This window comes from Anabas testudineus, chromosome 23 (genome assembly GCF_900324465.2).
Source record: "Anabas testudineus chromosome 23, fAnaTes1.2, whole genome shotgun sequence".
NCBI lineage: Eukaryota > Metazoa > Chordata > Actinopteri > Anabantiformes > Anabantidae > Anabas > Anabas testudineus.
Window position 1 is genome coordinate 10,048,518 of NC_046631.1, and position 19,958 is coordinate 10,068,475.

General features: G+C 39.6%; 1 protein-coding gene across 6 annotated transcripts in view; it reads right to left on the minus strand.

Annotated features, from left to right (window-relative positions):
- The window catches only part of anks1b (ankyrin repeat and sterile alpha motif domain containing 1B), a 166,214-nt gene that overhangs the window by 12,809 nt on the left and 133,447 nt on the right, over positions 1-19,958 (minus strand). For all 6 annotated transcript variants that reach the window (XM_026362154.1, XM_026362157.1, XM_026362155.1 and 3 more), the window contains 3 exons: positions 5,784-5,891; positions 4,378-4,581; positions 1,643-1,768 (listed from right to left, as the gene is read on the minus strand). In XM_026362154.1, the coding sequence (XP_026217939.1) occupies positions 1,643-1,768; positions 4,378-4,581; positions 5,784-5,891 (438 nt within the window). The remainder of the gene's footprint in view (positions 1-1,642; positions 1,769-4,377; positions 4,582-5,783; positions 5,892-19,958) is intronic.

A 19,958-nucleotide genomic window follows, 5' to 3' on the forward strand; every position in this document is an offset into this window, starting at 1 on the left:
AAAAATCGTTTATTTAGTAGTGAAAACACCAGATTTTTGTCTGATCTAACCAGTGGCTGTTTAAGTCCAAACCACCAATGTAAAGCCGATGGCGTCACTCAAAGAAAGCTCAGGGGATTGTTAAAGTCAACAAGCATCATCCTCTGTAGACCACAAATGTCTATTCAACTATTAACTACTAAAAATCTTGTTGTGACTAAACCACCACGATGAAGTGGTTGATAGATTCAAAAATACAGTGTTTGCACATTGAGTGTCTCTACAGAAGCTGTTAGATCAATATGAAAGTGCACACAGAGTTAATGTTCAGATAACACTGGCTGCTGATGTCGAGCGTGGTAATGATATTACAGCGTCTACAGGGTTTTGTGGGAAATGGATTTATAATATCTTCAGATAATATTTTTGAGCTCTGGTTGTAAAGCTGACATAATAAAGTTAAGATGTCATCTGAGACCGTGGTAGAAGAGGTAGAGGAGGTTTTTTTGTTTATTTAGAGCCTCGGATAAAAATGAGAACAGTGCAGATGCATCCTTTATTCTGTCCTTTTGGCTTATTACCATCTCGCGCTTTCTATTAATACAAACACAATATACTCTCCTCTTTCCTCTCTCCCTCTCATCAGTGTCCCATCCATCTAATTTATTCTTATTCACTCGCCATCTCTCTTCAGCTTGCCAATATTCACGCCAAGCGCTCTGCCTTCCCTGTGTTGTGGCTCCTGCTCATTTATCTCACTTTCTGAGCTTTCTGGAGACTGTTGTCCTGGGACAGCCAGTGTTAGAGATGTTGTCATAAATGGCTCCATGAAAGCACCTCCATATTTTCCCTTGGTGGCCCACCCGTGGAGTGTTCCCCTGTTCGTCCCAAAAATGTTATCTGTGTACTCGTGTACCTGTCAGAAGCCTAATGGCCCACGCTGTTGCTATCAATCTTCTGAGGTGAGAAAATGAAGTAGGGGAGATTCTGACAGAATAGGCTCACTCTTGGGGATTCTTATCTCTTGTTCACTGCATCCATCTTTTCTTACTTTCATTTATATTTGATTTCAGCACCGCATTTGATTTCTCATCTCCCCATTCTGTTTGTTCAAACACGTATTTTCAATCTCCCCAACTACATTTTCCTCTCCTTCTCCCACTCCCTTATTTAATCTGGCTTACGTCTACACCATGTCTCGCTTCAGAACCAATCTGAGACGCCTGGCTACATTCCTCTCATTGCTTCTGAGAGTCTGTCGTATGTCTAATTGCTTTCTGTAGCGTTTTTACCTACTTCAAGTAAGTAATCATCGCAGTCTTGCTCATGGACAATCAGAGGAGCAAGGCTGTATCCGTGGTAACGTGGGTTTATGTCATCCTTTATGTAACTGGTAAAGGTCTAAATTTACCAAAGTGCTGAGAATAACTGAGTGCATTATTGACTCGAAGGTGAAGTCAAGGGACATTGATCTTTCATATGTTAGCAACTTCATTTTGCTGTCATAGCATTTAAATAAAGACTATTTTGATAATAACCTCACTGACATTTCAAAGAGGTCAAATCCATCAACAAACAGATTGATGCCATAAATGCAAACTCATGCACATATTTCAACTGAACAAATGCAGATACATTAATGAAATGGAGCAGTAGGACTCACATAGGCTTCGTAGTCACAGGACTGAAAGATTAGTTTCTCTGGGTGATGCTGCCAGTACTGCACTGGGGTGGACGAGGTAGCCTCGTTGGGCGGACGCAACGTGATTGGCTCGCACCACTCCCCTGCCTGAAAAAACAAACCAATCGCATATCAGCACACAAAACTGGATTGGACAAGATTACAAGATGCATATCCTATGTTGACATAACTTGTTGGTTTGAGCTTAAGCTCATACTGTAACAACATTCGTGACACAACATGAACATGCCTTTAAAGGGACATTCCCAGAGCAAATTAAACTTTGATGAATTATAAATATTCCCATATTGTAGCTCTTAAATAAAGACTGCTGATTATCGCCTTTTAGCTCAGCAAGCTTTCACCTTTTAAACATAGGAAAATACCAACAGTAAATCCTATGTACATACTTCTCAAATGTCTGTGGATAACAAATAAAGCTTGTTTTATAGTTTCTCATTCTTTCGTAAATGAAACCAGATGTGTTTTGCACAAGGAGGTATGCACATAGACAACATGTTTGTGGTCTGTAGCTGATTGCTTGTGTGTTGTAATCCGTTTTAGAAACTTGATGAGAGACGATGCATACGAGACTGACTTCTCACTATTTGTTTTCGCACCTTTAACAATATTATTGCCATTTTGTTTTTCATATAGTTTCTCCTGCAGATAGACTTCACTTAATTAAACCTTCATGTCCTCAAAATGTCAAAATGTGCCTTTTTCCTTGTGGATTTGTTTTCTTAAAAAAAAAAGAGAGAGAGGAGAACAGATGGTGAGGGGAGAGCCAAAGGGAGAAATATCTGTGAGGTAAGCAATCATAAAAATATTGCAACAGTCATAGAAGAGCGGTAATGATACAGAAACATATTTTCTCTAATAGTTGTGTTTCTATTCTGGCAGAGCTGACTCAGTGCCACCTCAGAGCACTGTGGAAAAGAGGGGATACACAGTGACACTCACACGTACACAGTTGAAAGATTCGGCTGGATAACACTATGTATGTGTTAGTCTGTTCTGATAAGCTGTGTGATTCACACAGAGACACAAAAAGACCCTAATCATACGGAATCAAAGCACAGCTGCTGCCTCAGATGCGTGCACACATGTAAGTGTGTGTGTGTGTGTGTCACTGCTGCTGTTTGTTGTAAGCCATAAATTTCTAATTTTGCATTTGGATGAGAATAACACTGTTTGGAAAGATGCGACACTTATGTTCATACAGAACTAGAAAGTAGCCCCTCTTTTGATAAAGTCGCTTAAAATGCTGTTATTCTACAATGACACCTTCTGTATATAAGAGACAGATTACTGGAGGGAAAAATCTGTTTCTTACAGCATCACATTATTTCTGACTGCATTTGTAAGCATGACAAAATAACATAACAAAGTTAACAGCTTTTAACAACCATTAAAGTAAGAGTCAGCCACGCTCAGTATCTGGACAAGAAGTACTTCCTATGGCATTCCCTACATCTGAGAACTAACCAAGAGCTCAGTGCTCTCTATAACACAGCTTCAGAAGTCCTCTGCAGAGACACTGCTAGAAGGACAACTTATTAACCCTGCATCAATCAAACCTTTATGTTAGAGTAACTATATTACTCTAAGCCTTGCCTTGGGGCTTTTCTAAACTGCATTTAAAGGAGCACAAGAAATAAAATTCTTTGGGAAGAACTCTGAGTCTGCATGAATGCAGCCCAAAACAGAGTAGTCTTTGCAGAAAACCTGCTCCAGAGTGAGTGCAACTGGAGACTGGTGTCAGGATCCATCTTTAAACAAATCAACCTGAAGCACACGGCTAACGTTAACACTGGAGTGGCCACCAGCCACCTTAAGTGGCCCAGTCAACCCCCAGACACTGTAGAGCATCTGTGGAGAGACCTGAGAGCCACTGTTTGCACTGTAGTACTGACCTGAATATGGATTACCATAAAATCTGACAGAGCTTGAGAGGATCTGCCAGGAGAAACTGCCCAATTCCAAGTGGGAAAAAGCTTGTAGAGATTTAGTCAAGCAGACTCGAAGCTGTAATTGCTGCCAAAGCAGCTTCTACAAAGCATTAAATTATGGACCTCAGCATTTTAAGATTTCAGTTTTAGCTTTTAATATATTAGCAAAACAATTTAAAAACATGTTTTCATTTTGTCATTAGTGGTTATTGGGTGTAGACCGATGGGCAAAGATTTGAATCCTTTTAAATCAAATGCAAAAAGTGAGGCGGGCTGAATACTTTATGAAGCTGGTGGAGTCAGATTCAGATGCTGCTGCTGCAGATTATTAATGATGAGATTGTTCATTTATGACTAAAATATACCCTGCTCTTCTAGTCACAGGATAGAACTTTGAAATATAACTAGCAGGGCAAAGTAGTTTTTAGGAAAGATTACTAAAGAAAATGTTTTTACCAGATGTCGCTAATGCTAATTAATGGCAGTAAAATGGTGTATTAGGGGTTGAAAATAATAAAAGTATACTGCAATACAATGATCATGGTAATGTAGGAAGATAGTTTGTGTATAATTATTTTTGGCACAGAGAAATATGCTGTATCAGGCTTTAAATTAAATGGTTATTGAGTGTTTTTTTACAATACAAACATAAAATGTCACTGGACTCTCGTGTATCTCTATGACCATTCATAATACTTCCCTTAGGTCCATCCCTCTCTATCCATTGCCTGCCTCCATTCATCCCTCCATCTACCCCTTTCTCACCATGCTGACTTGGGCCATCTGTCGTTCCAGCTTGGATCGCGGCACGTCGTCGAAGTAGTTGTCATTGCTGCGCTGCCTGCGCCGGGCGTCCGCCTGCATGATGAGGTGCTGCACGTCCAAAGATCCACCTGGGACTCCCGCTGTGTACGCTGCCTGGCCAACTGATGGGCTGAGCTGGGGGGGAGTGTGGTTCCCACCAGGCTCCTGGGACAGAGTGGGTGGGTGGGGAGATTGGAGGAATGGAAGGAAGCAAGAAAGGACTCATTCATCACTTCATAATGTGCTGTGTCACTGCTGCAAGCACAGTAAGTAGGGCAATTGCATTCACTGTGGAAAGTGACATTTTATTTGTGCATTACCATGCTGCTGTGTACTAGTAGGTAATATTGCTTTGTAAAATTGGGGACAAAGATGCTGTTCTGTGTCCACGACGTCTCAGCAGGTTCATCATGGTGTCCAAGTGGAAAATGAAGTTCATTTAAGAGATTTTACAGACTAAGCAGAGACTATAATTCCCAAAAGAATTAAGACTTTTATATTTTTTAATGGTGTGATGATCTTACGTTGTACTGTACACCAGAGTGTTATTTCTTTTTAGTCTATTATATATCACAAGACTAAAGTTTTTTTTCTAGGCTGTTGAAGCTGAAGCATATTTTGTCTCAGTTGTCATCCTGAGCCACATTCACTACCATAATGCACTCAGCTGTCTTCCACTGTTTGCACAGTAGTACTGGGTAAGCACAGCATTCTGCTCCTACTCTCAACAAGAAAAGGGCCACATTAACCATTTTAACCTCTCCTAAGCAGTACAGTAAAATCTTGCTGTACATGTTTAGTGTTATTTATCGTTAATTAAAATGTTGAAAGGCCAAATTATATAGAATTGAGTGATTAAAAAGTAGACAGTGGAACAGCGATCTAATGTTTGACTTGCAGTCTATTTTAGCATACACAATAATTATTATTTATTATGATCTACTTAAATTTATGGTTTCAAACTGAATTTATCTTCAGTGTTTTGTTAAGAAACAGTGGACAGACCTACAGAAATGACCAGAATGGACCAGGCAGACAAGCGCTTCAGAACCTCTTAACAGCAGCGCAAACAGCAAGGGAACATTATAGGACAGAGCGTAGCCCCAAAGGGAGAGGGAAAGCCAGTTCGTTGTGATTAGTATCCAGGACAAGCTGGCAGGGAGGAAACTGCAATGGGACGCCATTTTGTGCCTGCCTGAGAGATTTGGGTAATCAGTTGGGTGGTAGCAGCAGCAGCAGTGAGGAGGCGGTCCTTCAGAGAAATACACAACTATCTGGGGAAGGACTAGGGCTTTTCTCTGTACGATCAATTTAAATAATTTGAATCCACATGAGTTAATCAACATGAGTTACATACTGAGACTCACCCTTAGGGAGATGGCCCGCGGAGGTTTCTGTGGTGTGTCTTCGTGTAGCCTGTCCCCCAATGATGCCAGGATCCGTTTTCTATGTCCGATTAGACTGATCTTCAGAACCTGAATGAACACACAGTTATAAGAAATAAAAATTATATAACATGCAGTCCAGTCTTGACAGGATGTATGGTGCATAAAGACATGCACCAATGCTGATATACTTGCTACTTCATTGAGTTTAATTATATTTATTATATATATTAACATTATACATGTATCTCAAGAAAAAATAGATTAGCAGCAGCAGCCTTAAAGAATAATTCTGCTATCCAGAAAACATTTTCACCAAGCACTGCAGCTCCCAGGGAAGAATTAATGAGAGCATGATGATATAAAATGCCCTCAAGCACACGCAACCAACATGACTTAGATGGCTGTGTTCAAATCATTAGTTGTTTTGTTAGTTGAACAAGATCATAAAGTAGATAAAAAACATAAAATGTGTGACGTATCCTGTATTTAGACCACTAGGATAGCATGGAAAGACTGTTCTGCTGCTGCTGCAGGTTACTACCCTGTTCTTCTCTTTCTGTCAAATAAGAAATTAATAATCCCCCAGGCAAAGTAAAAATTAATCAGTGTTGTAGACTTGTTCGCTACAAGCTAAAGTCACAATTTAACTTGGGACTTTTACTTGACTGCGGTGAGACTTGCCCCAAAAACACATCATCAAAATTCCTCAAACATTAAAAAGAAAATTAAACAGTAAGAGTCGCGCCATGCACAGCCTGAGGCCTTGAAAATGTCATTATTTAGGTCTAAGTTTTAACATCATACCTGAATTAATCAACACACTTATGTTTAATTAATGCCTGGCTAATTGTACAGGGCTCTATCTTTGTATTTAGTGTCTTGTGGGTGTGTAAATCTCATATAGTATATAGTAAGTCTCAGCATGAAAGTGAAAATTACATTTTATAAATCAACTGTCAGTTCTTATAACTGTCAGCGCTAAGTTTAATAAAAATCCCAACACAAAATAAAGCGTCATCACAGTTTTAGGTTCTTTGCCAAGGTAATTATTTGATAAAACATTGTTTAAGAGAGCTGGGAGTTTACTCAGAGCTTCGTTTTTTTCCAGTGATAGTCGTGAAATGCAAATGCACCAATATGAGATTGTGGCAATTTCGTAATAGTCTTTTGGTTTTCCCCAGGCACTCATTACACAAGCACAAACACAGACAAAAGCACACATACACACTTGGATTCTTATGAAAGCTTTCATTCTTCCTCTGGTCACCAGGCGTCCACTGACTGTGCCAGTTACTGGGTTTTCTAAAGGAGACGAACTGGAACATGGCAGCCTTTTCTGGGATGTTGTTTGCACCTTCTGGCACCCATACCTCTGTATACAACAAACTGTTGCCTGGTTTTATTGGGCTGTGCCTGGAGGTCTTCCAATAAAGGTATGTGCAAGTGCGAGACAATGTGTGTATCTGTGTGTGTGTGCCTTCAGTGTAAAAGGTGGTAATTAGCCTCAATGTGAGGCCTTGCTGTGAGTTTAATGACTCTCCCAACAGTCTTGCCTTAAGTCAGACACATAGATAAACACACACTCCACCATCTACTGCACCAATTACTGCCCTACATATGCTCGAGAAACATTAAAATACAAATACAAACTAGGAGGGCAGTTATGTAAGGTGCATTCTTCTTTCTGGGATTAAACCTAAATCCATGTATTTTATAATACATGGCTCAAGCTTATATGCAAATTACATGTACACAGCTAATGTAGGTTTCATTAAGTTATATTCGAATAGCAGATGAGAACAGGTTGAACCACGTCCTACGCTGTTTTCTATGCAGATAGGAACTATGTTTTTTAATTGTTAAAATTAGACAGATCAAAGGGAAACAGAGTAGAGCTGAGTCTAGTGGGTAGTGGAACTAATTGGCATATTATGGCTGCCACATGCTCCCTCCACCAATTTTTACTCACTCATCTTTCCCCTCCTATTCGCCTTTTCCTCTCAGGCTTTCGCAGCATCATTCTCTCTTACACATTGTCCTTTATGAGCGCACAGTGTCAGTGATACTATGCCCTCTATATGTCTTTATATCTACTAAACAGGACACTGGCTCACTGAATTTGATGCTGAAAATGATCTCTTTTGCAAACAGGCAACATTACCTCACTTTTTTGATTCATTTAACCTTTAGATATCCTTGTTTCTAGTGCATTTCTATTTCTGTGAAGAGTTAATTTATAGTTAGAATGATTATAGTAGAATTAGATAGAATAAGTTATTACGTTACACTTATTATTTTCTTATTTCACTGGTCACTGGAACCAAACACTTTTGAAAATTACCTGGATGAAGGAATTTCTGTGCAGTACGTGGAAAAGGTTATGAAATATTTAGTTTCCATTCTGTCTCTTGAGGGGCAAGAGCACAACACCAGAACTCACATGGCTGTTTCATCACATATAAATACACGCACACTTCAGAACGAGCACAGTAACTACCTTTCACAGTGCACAACTTTGTGTATCTGTGTGGTAGACTTCGCCTTATGCAACAGCATCTACTTCAACTACAGTAGAAGGCTCAACCTCAGCTTCAAGTTCAGCTGTCACCATGGCAACACAGAGCTGCAGCAGTCACCCACACACACACATCCAAAAAAGAAGAAGAAAAAAAATCCACATGCACGTGGTTGATATCCTTGAATGGATGTCACAATGGATGAAGTTGAACATGACCCAACCATAATTGTTAAAGCACACTCACACTCTGTCATGCGTGACTGCAGCTACACCCTATTTGCATTTAAATTGTATTAATAGTAGCTTTATATACAGGCAGGAGAAGTATTATGAACCTTTGCACCCGTTCTCTTGTCTCTGATGTCTCCATCTATTGCTATCACACTAAACATGTACTCATTTAGGTTCAGCTCTATACAAATCAACTCTCAAAGCTCTGATGATGTAACCTTGGCAAGGCAACACTTGTATGTTCAGTGTCAACAGCACTTACACGTCGACAACTGAAAACGAGGGGAAATTGCTGAACAGACATGGAGAACATTTATCTGCCTGCACTGTTGCTGTACAGCAAACACTTGACAGATGCTGACAGCTGGATAAGTCTGGTGTTATTATATAGTTTTCATGAAAGTACCAAAATAATTGTTTCCAATAGACAAATGCTTAAGAACTTATGTCCTCCAAAAACAGCAGTCATGCTCATGGAACACGGAGGAACATCAGATCTTAAAGACGTCATAGTTTCATATTTTCCCAGCTGAACACTTCATTCTCAGAGTCCAGGTCTACTTGTGGTTCCTAAAATGGGAGGCAGAGCCTTTAGCTATTAAGCTCCTCTCCTGTGTAACCAGCTCCCAGTTCAGGTTCTGGAGGGAGTCACCCTCTCTACATTTAGGACTAGACTTAACTTAGTTATGCTGCTATCTATTAGTCTGCTGGGGGACTTCTACTGATACACTGAGCTCCTCTTCTCTCCTCTCCTCTCCTCTCGTCTATCCATTTAAATGCCACCATTGCATGTCATTAACTTTATCTTTTCTCTCTCCTGTAGTTGTGCTTTCTCTTCTCTGTCTCCCTCTCTCTGTTCTCCTTTGCAGGTATCCTTGGCCTCGGAGCACATCTCCAGAGTCCAGTTACTGGTCCTATCGACCTGCCCAGTGATTTTGCGGCTTGTTGTCGTGTTGCTTGCTGTTATTTTCTCTCTCCTCTTTTCACTCATCCAAACCGGTCGAGGCAGATGGCCGCCCACCCTGAGCCTGGTTCTGCTGGAGGTTTCTTCCTCTAAGGGGATTTTTTTCCTCTCCACTGTCACCTAGTGCTGCACAGTGGGGTTGTTGGGTTACTTTGGCATGTACCACCTACCTAAACATTACTGCAGGCAAAGTTTTTTCATAAAACTAGTTTGGGAAAGTCCTCTATTGTGCTTGTACAGCTTGAAAGATATTTACCATAAATAAGAATTATATATATATATATATATATATAATTATATCAAAACATTCACATTAAACATAGGAAACCTTTTGGAAGTGCTGTTAGTTCTGATTTCAGATACTGAACAACTACAGAGTGTGGGGCTTTAAATGTAATTTAATTTAAATTGAAAATATGAGCATTGTTGCAAGTCACTACTTTAAGTTCAGCATGACTGTGTTTGATTTAGTTTTATAGTTATACTTTCTGTGAGATTTTAAATTACTTTTCTTTCCTTGTCCATGTTTTTCTACTTCTCTGTATCTGGATAGTGTTGGAGTTACTTACTCTCTGGTCTTGACTTTATTACTATGGTATGAAGTGATTCAGGGTGCTCTTTGTCTCTATCTGTCTCTGCGCTCCTATGCTGGTGTCTTCTGTTTTTATACGTGTTCAGATCAATGAACTAATCCTGTTAACAGTCCCGCTAGCCCAGATTGAACAGACTTGATCAACAGATTAGCCATCACACATACGGTTAACGGAGCTGTGCTTTCTTTCAGCAATCTTCCCTCCGCAGCCTGCTGTCACTTTACTACACAATTAAACTCCTAATGACAATCCGAGTCTTTGCATTTAAATCTTGATCTTAATTTAGTAACAAGTTATAAAACAGAAGCAAAGCATCCCAGTAGTACTGAGATCATTTCAATTTTGACTGTAAATCAGATTTTCTTTTACCGAATCACTCTGAAGATGTGTGTTCAAAGTAAGAAATAACAAGAACGTGCTGACCTCTTAAAAAAGAGGGACACAGAAGATGACAGCTGTGGCAAAATTACACATTTTGCAAAGAAGCCGGTGCAACAATACGCGTCAGCATTAACAGCGACCTCTCTCATTCAGGACACAGGAGACAAAAAGCCTTTTCTCTCTTTCCTCCTGGAGGAGAGGCTGGAAGCTGGTCGGCTAAATGGAGCATAAAACCAAGTGAGCTAACCAACAGTCCAGTCACTGTCTGTGCTCAAGCTAGCACACTATTTTAATGATGGAGAAGGAGGAGAGTGAAAACTCTTATTAGTCTCTCTGCTTCTGTTAAATCTACATTGACTTGAACATCCTTTCATCAGCCTCATGTCTTTAACTTGTTCCCATTTTTATTCTGTCCATATTCCCTTGACCTCAAATTACCTCATCTCTCCTTTCTTGCCCACATATTTCTCACTCTGCTCCCCTCATGCTATATAAAGATGATGGAGCGAGAGGCTAGAAGAGAAAAGACAGCCAGAGAGAATAAATAGTGTGAGAGTGTTTTGTGATTTGGCCTAGTAAGAGATGAGGCTTTGACGCTAAGAGCTTCTTCTGTTCAGCCTTGGCAACTGCATGCGATTGGTCCGTGTTTGTTTGTCAGCTTCTGCTGTGTGTATCTGCCTTCTCCAGGCTCGTGTCAACATGACTAGTCACCTCTCCCCCATAGACTACAAAGTTGTGACCTTTGTGATATCAAGATGTTTGCAGTCACTCAGTCATTGTCTGCTAATGGTGTGATGTGTATCGCACCACTCAACCCCTTGAATTGATTTTTCCAGATCAAAAGGTTTCTTAAATTGCCTTCGTTACAATATACTACAGGCCAACTGAACTGTAATATTGATTTACAAATAGCCTATGTCTCAGTGTCATATTAGAGCTTAAGTACATACATGGTTGTGGATTTCATTGTGAACACCAAGGTCATGTCCACTAGAATATTTCTGGGGTTAGCTCATTACGTCATTACGAACATAAAGACTGATTATTATAGTTTTTAGATTAATTATCTCAAAATTGTACTTTCTCAGAGTAAAAAATGTAAATTGTTAAATTTCCATTTCTCAGGTTGCTGTCATTCTTGACAGAGACGTAACTACTTTTAAAGAACCAGAACCAGAACATATTCCACGTTAGATTCAACATATTTCTCTACTTCACCAGATGATTTCCCCAAGCTATGTCTAAAAATACATGTATACATCACCCAATGTTTATATCCATCCTGCAGGACTAAATCTATGTTGAACAAAAGTCAAAGCTTCCATCTTTCAGTCAATAGGGTTTGTTATAAAACAGCAGTGATGCAACGTGGACAGCATGTACAACACTCATTGTGTGTGAAGGCGTAGATAGTTACAGAAGCTATGCTTAGATCATTTTTCACCTCCATTATTGATGTTTTTCTTACCCTTAATACTTAACCATAGCCACTCACCAGCCAGTCACTTCCTCACTGTCATTCTCTCATTACTCCATCCCTTACTTGATGTGTGTGGTGTTTGGAGGTGGAGCTTTTCAGCTGGAATGATTAGTATTGATTTCCCTGGACTCCTGACAGATTACACACGTACACACAAAGACACTCGCACATAGTGAAACACACAGCACAAAACTATGAACTGTCAAAAAGCACACAATCTTAAGCACAGCTGGGTTTATCACAGGAGAGTCCACAGCTTCTCCTACACACACACACACGTATATATGTATATGTACATACACATACACATACATATATACGCCTACACACAGACAGATACAGTATGTTTCCATTAATAGTAAGACAACTGTAATTATGATTGGAAACACACTGGGTGTGTATGTTTGCATGTGTGTGTGCAAACACTGCTTAATGCTGCAGGATCAAGGTTTAAACTAGGTCTCTCAAACGTTGTCTTCTGAAGACAAACACACACTTTACCACACACAGAATAGCAGGAATTTAAGTGAACTAGTGTAGGATAGTTCTCAGCATTATTAGATTTAATTAGTAGTAAACATTTAACTCTATGTCTCTATGTTCCTGATTTCTAAGGCTGCTCTTTACTTTCTTCTTTACGTCTTAATGACCATAGCACGTTCATAGTAAAAACAAGGTCTTTTGTTGATTGTGTGTATTGTATATACAGTAATAAGACCTGTGTGTGACCCGTGCTGCTTGTATGATATGCATGTCCACATGAAATAACACAGTTCAGAGAAAACAGTTCATAGTCCATGAGTTATGTTGTTACGTTGTTCTTCACCTTTGTGAGGCAGGGCAAACTTATAACAGCCGCTTGTTGTCAAAATCACTGGAGCGCACAACATGCAGTGTAGGAAATATTTGTGCAAAAAGTCTACAGATACAAGTTCAGGCTAATAGGACACCTGTAGCAGCCATATGTTCATGTGAACTCTCACCTGAGGGACAGTTTTTAATGGGACCTTGCTGAGTAATCCACCATGATTCTCTGTGGCGAGAAACAGCTGAATTTATGTCCCCAGTTTCTTTCTCGACCAAACAGGGTGCTTGTTATCTAACAGCTAATTCAATAAGGAGTAGCTCATGATGTATGAGGTCAATTAGCTACAGTGTGTTTGCTAATGTTTAGGTTTTGGACAAAAGTATCTGGATTTGGATGCTGCAGGTATTCTTAAATCTAGCTGGTGTGCCAAGTCCTTCCTAAATACTTACTACTTGCTAATTTCTGACTAGTGATTCACTAAATCCGGGTGCAAAAACTAAAAATTCCTTTTACTCCTGCAGACTTTAGTATTGACTGCATTCATTGCTTTGCAAATCTGTAGTCGTATCCAACTATAGGCATGTTTGTGTAAACCAGAGGTCACTCAAGCAGCACAAGTTTGGGGCAAATGCATAATGTAGTAATCAACCAGATATATTAGAAATTCCATAATTGATTAGGAGGACAGACCTCGCTAAAAACCTTTAGAAGCCAACATCTCTGCACTGCTGGAAGTAGTACAGAGTACAGCTTGTGTACAAAAATGTTTTGTTTGCCAGTGGTTTCTGTTTTGTTATCTAGTACCAGTCCAGTCTCAGATGTCAACACCTTGAGCATGTTTACATGCAGTTAAGTAACTCAGCTACTCTGCTCTCTCGAGTAAGCCTTTTCCTAAGTAACAGTGGAGCTGAATGGCAGGTGATTGCTAACACTCTACCCTACGGTCCTATTTCCACCATGCGTGCTGAAGCACGTCTCAGAAGCGCCCCATAAGCAGCTCTACGCTCTCCACCACTAAAGACACGGGCACAGTCTATTTTTGACAGAAGTCACTTCTGAGAGTTAAATCCACCAATCAGGTAGTGCTTTCCTCATTCTGTTCCCCGCTGTAGCCTTTTACTGCTAAAAACACAGACGGAACAAAGCTGTGTCACATCCAGAACGCAACACCGTCGGTCCTGGTGGAAAATCACAGTAATATTTGGATTATTATCTATTTCTTACAAGTGTGCACGTGCATATAAAAGACTGAAGACAAACTGAACCAAACACAAAATGGCATGTAGACATCTGAGTGCATTTGTATCCACTTGGATTTGTATCCAGGAAGCAGTCCGGCAAAAAGGAGAAATCTGTTTACTGATCGGCTGCATGTATGCATGGATTTAAAGCCTCTGCCCACAAAATGTCTCACAGGATCATCCATCATGCTGTGGTTTCTCCAGATTGTCTTCTGACTAATGCCAGTCACTGAAGAGGAATCCATTGCAATGACTCGCTGTGGTGACGATTCAATGAACAGAATTGTGATTGATCAACCAGGGCCTGAGGTAAACAGCATCTGGCAGGATTTCCAACTCATTCTGTTTGCCTGGTCTGTTCCTTAACAGCTATGAGAAAAATACTTCTTCCCACGATCGTCCTGCTGGGACTTGTCTCATTCTTTCTCTGTGTGTACTCTCCCAAAAGGTCCTCCACTTGCATTCTTTCTCAGTCCTGGACTATCAATGTTTAGGTAGATTTTTAGTTTTTATACATATACATAGTAAGAACCACTTGATTAGGTATCATTAGGTTAAGTCTTAATGGCTGCACACAGCTATGCAAACTAGCCTAAACCCTAAAAGCATCCTTGTGCAGAGCTAGAATATTGTTTCTCCCTTGTCCCAGATTGTACTTCTCTCACCATCTTCTAAGAGTATGCATGCATACAAATGAAGATGAGACCTAAATTAGGGGCAGCAATTGGATTTTAGTAGATTTAACTATTAATGTTTGTTTTTCTCTGCTTTACATGATTTAGTCTGGAACTACAGACAAGAATTGGCATGATCTGAGCTGAAACCTGATACAGGATTTAAACTGCTGTGTTTAAAGTCTGGTGACATGTGTCAAGACGAAAACTTGGTCTAGCAGAAACTAAGCATATGCCTTGACTAACTTCTATACAACAGAGAATTGTAATTTAATTAAAATTTACACACAGATTCATTTGCATAAATTCAATAGAAAGAAAATAAAAAGGAGACATCACCAGTTGTTCAGATATGATAAATATGGAAAACCAACAATGTGATTCAAAGTTATGTTTTACAAATGAACTTAAGATCATTCAAGTGACTCCAGTTCAGACTCCTACACACTAGATGCACAAAAACATTAATCTCCAACTCCTTCATGCACAATCACACATCCAGTAAATTAGCCTAGTCAGCAGTGTTGATTGAGCGCCATGGAAGCATTTCGTATGCTGTAATCACTTCAGCCCTGCGCAGCAATGCGAAGAACAAAAGGTTCAGTGCTCAACATCATCTCTTCCCTTTTATCTTTCTTGTGTTTTACAGCTATCCCTTGTCTTCATCATTGTTCTTTCCCCATTCCATCTCCCAGCAGGCTTACCTCTCCTCAAGAAAGGACTTAAACCAAATGAAAGGTTGAGAAGTCGTCTATAGTTTGGTCTCGTCCGTCTTTTCTCACACTCTTCTTCTGCTCTTTGCTGTTGCTCTCTTTTTCCTTCTGCCTCTTCTCTTTATCCACGCTTTCCTGGTTTTACTCCTCGCCTCCTCACCACCAGCTTTGTTTCTTTCTCTCACCCTCTCACTCTCTCTCTGCAGATTTCCAGCGCTCACCAACTCCTCCTCTTTCTTCAGCTTGCGGCAGCCAGACTACATCTCCTACATGTCTCTGCCTGAGCGCGCTCTCTCTCTCTACACATTCTCTCTCCCCTTCACTCTCTCTCTTTCTACCCAGTTTACATTCCCCCTCCTCCTCTCCATCTCATCACTATGGAGATGGTGGTCTCCTAGAGAGACAGGCTCGTGCTGGCTCGCAAGGAGTGTAAATGTGTATATTTGTATGCTGAATGACTTGAGAGAGTTCATCTATAGCTGTATCATCTATATAATATAGGTATTAAAAAATGCAGTCTGAACCGGTGGAGCCGTCTGTGCAGGATGTATTTATTTCCAGAGTGGAGATTTGTGTTAAACAAACGAACAAAGAGAGATGAGAGCTGGATAGGAACAGTGGACATTATTAAACCTGGCATACTAACCCCTAGATCATCCAGGAGAGTTTACTGCCTTTCTAAACCACTGAAGTGTGCCAAGTCATCTTATGTATTGGTACATAATGAATGTAACCACAATACAATTTAAACCTTTGGCAGAAATTAGCACAGGGCAGAGATAACCCTAGATTTCTCGTCACAGGGTTTAAGTAAATATAGATATATTGGTTATTACCATATATTATTAAACGTCCTTGTGTGGACAAGTTAAACATATTTAAAATCTGATTCCACGTAAGTTTACAGTCTCCTCCTTGCTCCAACTGTAAGACACAACTAGGACAGCACCAGGGGTGGTGTGCACATATGTTTGGTGCTTTATATTACACATCTGCATGTGTTTATGTATGAGAGCATATCGTGTGACTGCAAGTGTCACATGAATGAAATCTAACCCACAAGGCTTGACGTCATTCATACTATTTCTATTTTTAAAAGTCTACTTATGATTCAGGGGAATAAACCAAAAATACATATAACATAGAACATTAATCAGAATTTACAAACATGCTTGCATTAATGTAGTAAAATTCAAAACGTCTTGAGATTTGACCATGTATCTAAAGAAAAAATACTGTATATTCTTAGGTAATGATGATGAAGTGTAACAGCCTTATTTCTTTGAGAGACCGTTCAAATTGTGAGGAAATTGCCACTTGTGGTCTGGCTGACAACATGTAAATCCATGTCCTAAATATGTTTGTATGTATGAATCATTACATTACAGAGCATTTAGAGAACTACATGCATGACGAGGTTAATTTAGTACATTTTCCTTGATCTTTTTATTAGGATTGGACTTTGTTTAATTCTCATGAAATTGCAAATATTCAACATCCCCTTTCTCTAAGTGCTTTTCATCCATGTTGGCTCAGAAGTTGAGCTTCAAAGTTTATCCTTTAACCCTGAAAATTATATGATCGAAACAGTAAATGTACCTGAGAGACGACTGCTGCTTAAATCCAACAGAGCTTAAAAGCATAATGAAAATGCTTTTACTGACCTTTACCGATCCAAAGTCAAATAATTCCTTTCAAAACTTTTCCATTTTTGCAGTCATGAATCATGAAAAAGCGATTTGAAATTTGAAGTTATTATTGTGGATTATGGATTAAGAAACTGAAATCAGTCCATCTCAGTAAACACAGATCCCAAGCAAACACCTGAGGAGGGATTAATGCTTCTCACAAGTGATGACGTTGATTGTGAAGCAGCAGACTAGCAGCTACAGCTGCACAGCAGTACTACCAAGCCGCAGGTTCAGGGTGTGCTCGGAGGTCACACACATTCTCTCCTGACACCTCCCACACTATCTCCAGCACAGTGAGCGATACAACGGGAAGTGCAAATGCCAAATAAGGCTGCAGGAGAGCAATAGCAGCAGGCGGGGACGGTAAAGTACACTGCAGTCCTGAGGCAAAGCCACCCACATGAAAATTAACACCAGCTACTACTCACTCCCTTTTTCTCACATACTGTATGTGAAGGTGCTGTATCCTCACACATTTAGCATGCTGGACACATATAAAAACCTACAGCATGAAACAAGTGTATGACAGCCACAACTACTTACGTTGAGACACGTGAACGCGTCTTTTTGGTGTGAAATCTCATGAATATGTCGCCAGGTAAAGTAACGGAAGTGTGGATGAATGTGTGTGTTTGCGTAGGAACTATTGTATGATGTATGGGGTTTAGTCCTGCAGTGTCTAACGAAGGCAGGAACCATCTGGTGTTGGGATGTGAGACAATCTGTCCATTTGGAGAGGTGACAAAGAAGGTGATAAGCACAGGAACATCATACGCGCGCGTGCACACACACATTCGGAGTATTTGGAATAGTGTCAGGAAAAGACACACATACACATTTCAATTCATTTATATCAAGTGCTCATATCTCTAGTCTCTATGGTAACTAGTAGCCGTCATGGCAACCAAGTACAAACGGTAGAACGGCTGAACCTCATGACTGTCTTCAATTTATTTTGGACCGTTTGTACAGTTACACACACACACACACACACACACACACACACACGAGTTAGTCATTTTGAGGTATTCAGACTGCGTTGCCTTTTGTGTCCGTGTACTTGCTGAAATGACATGCTGTAATAATAAAGAGGAATGTAAGGACAAGTCAGACCCTGCAGGTGAGTCACACAAAGATGCACCTACACAGAGTTAATACATGCAAACATGCAATAACATGTAAGAGACAGGGATGACGGAGCAAAACATTTTAAGACATACTGCGTTGTACTGTGGCTGATATGGTGAGTCACCTTAAAACAGTGGAGAATGGAAAAACAAAAGAGATTTTGTATTGCTTTTTTTACACAACTATCATTTTAATACCTATAGATGATTTAATTTGAGCGGTTGTAATTAACAACATAGGAAATTAGGTAACGGATTATATGTTGTATATTTTTTTTGTGTACTTTACCTTCATATGCACAGTTTTTAGATGTTGTACTTCACTTGAAAATTTAGATTTATTCTTCTTTATACTTTCCTACATTTTAAAGGCAAAATTATTCCTTTTATCTTTTATTGTAATTTAGCAACTATAGTGTAATGTAACGCAATAAACACACCAAAAGGGGCTGTGTTACCTTTGTTGCCAGGTACTTTTAATGCTTTCGTATATCATAACCCTAAACATCTACACTTTTTACATTCACGTACTTTGCTCTAATATTTTCCGCAATGCAAAACTTAAGGAATATTTGTACATCCCTACTTTAATTCGAGTGGGAATATGAGTTTTCCACCACTAAAGAAAATTAATTTAGTTTTACTGTGAAATCCTAGACGGTGTCTGGCTATAAGGTTTCTAAAAAATGTTTTGAAATAAAAATTCACATAAAAACATACATATATAGCCAGAAACATACGTACGAGACCACCCTATTCTGATATCAAAGTCCACTACTCTAGAAAAAATTAGAAGAATTGTTCCTTGAGGACCTAAAACTATCTGCACTCTGCCATCATGAACGTGGCTTTCCAAAACGAAATCCATTTCTAATTGCTTTGCTCTGGGCTCCCTGAGGACTCACTTAAAATGAGAGCAATTTGCTGCCTTGATGCAGTTGTTTTGTACTTTCCTTGCCTCAAGGTGGTCCGACTGAAGTGAGAGGTAGCAGCACCACCATGTGGAATTATACAAGATGTGTCTGCATCTCATTGCACTGCAGGGAAATTAATATTAATATTTCAGAGCGTCCATTCTTTGGCAGGTAAAATAGACACTGCGACAAGATGAGTGACACTGCAAACTGGCAATAGAAGCATTTTTTATGTAATACAACGAAATTATTAGTGTTCATTAATATTTATACTATATTTACTCTCATGGATGAATCAGTGTTACTCTCTGGCTTTATCTAAGCTGTTTTTTGAGATTCTGAATGAAGCTTTTCAAAGTCAACTAGTTTGTCCAGATCCAGCTAAAATGTTCCCAAAACAACCTGCTCTCAAAGCCTGGGTTGAGCCCAGAGGATCCTTATAATGAAGATTATAACAGTAAATTATTCCTAAGACAGCTGACAGATTTTACCAAGAGACTTGTGATATTAAAAGCAGGTTGATAGAGTAATAATGTCTCCCCATTATTGCATTCTCAAGTACCTGACATAGCCCTCTAAATTAGTTTGGGTTCAGGGGAAAATTAAGGGCTCAAAGTAGCTTAAAAGGCCGCTCCTTAGAGACTAAGACTTGCTAAAGCTGATGTCCTCTCACACAACAGTCCATAAGAAATCCAGGAAAACTCTTATTTAGGATGTTGTAACCCCCAAACACTTCATGTTTTTACTTGATAGATTACATAAAGATTGTTGCTACGTCAGCACTGTAACTGCATATTATTCAGTACATTTAGTGGAATC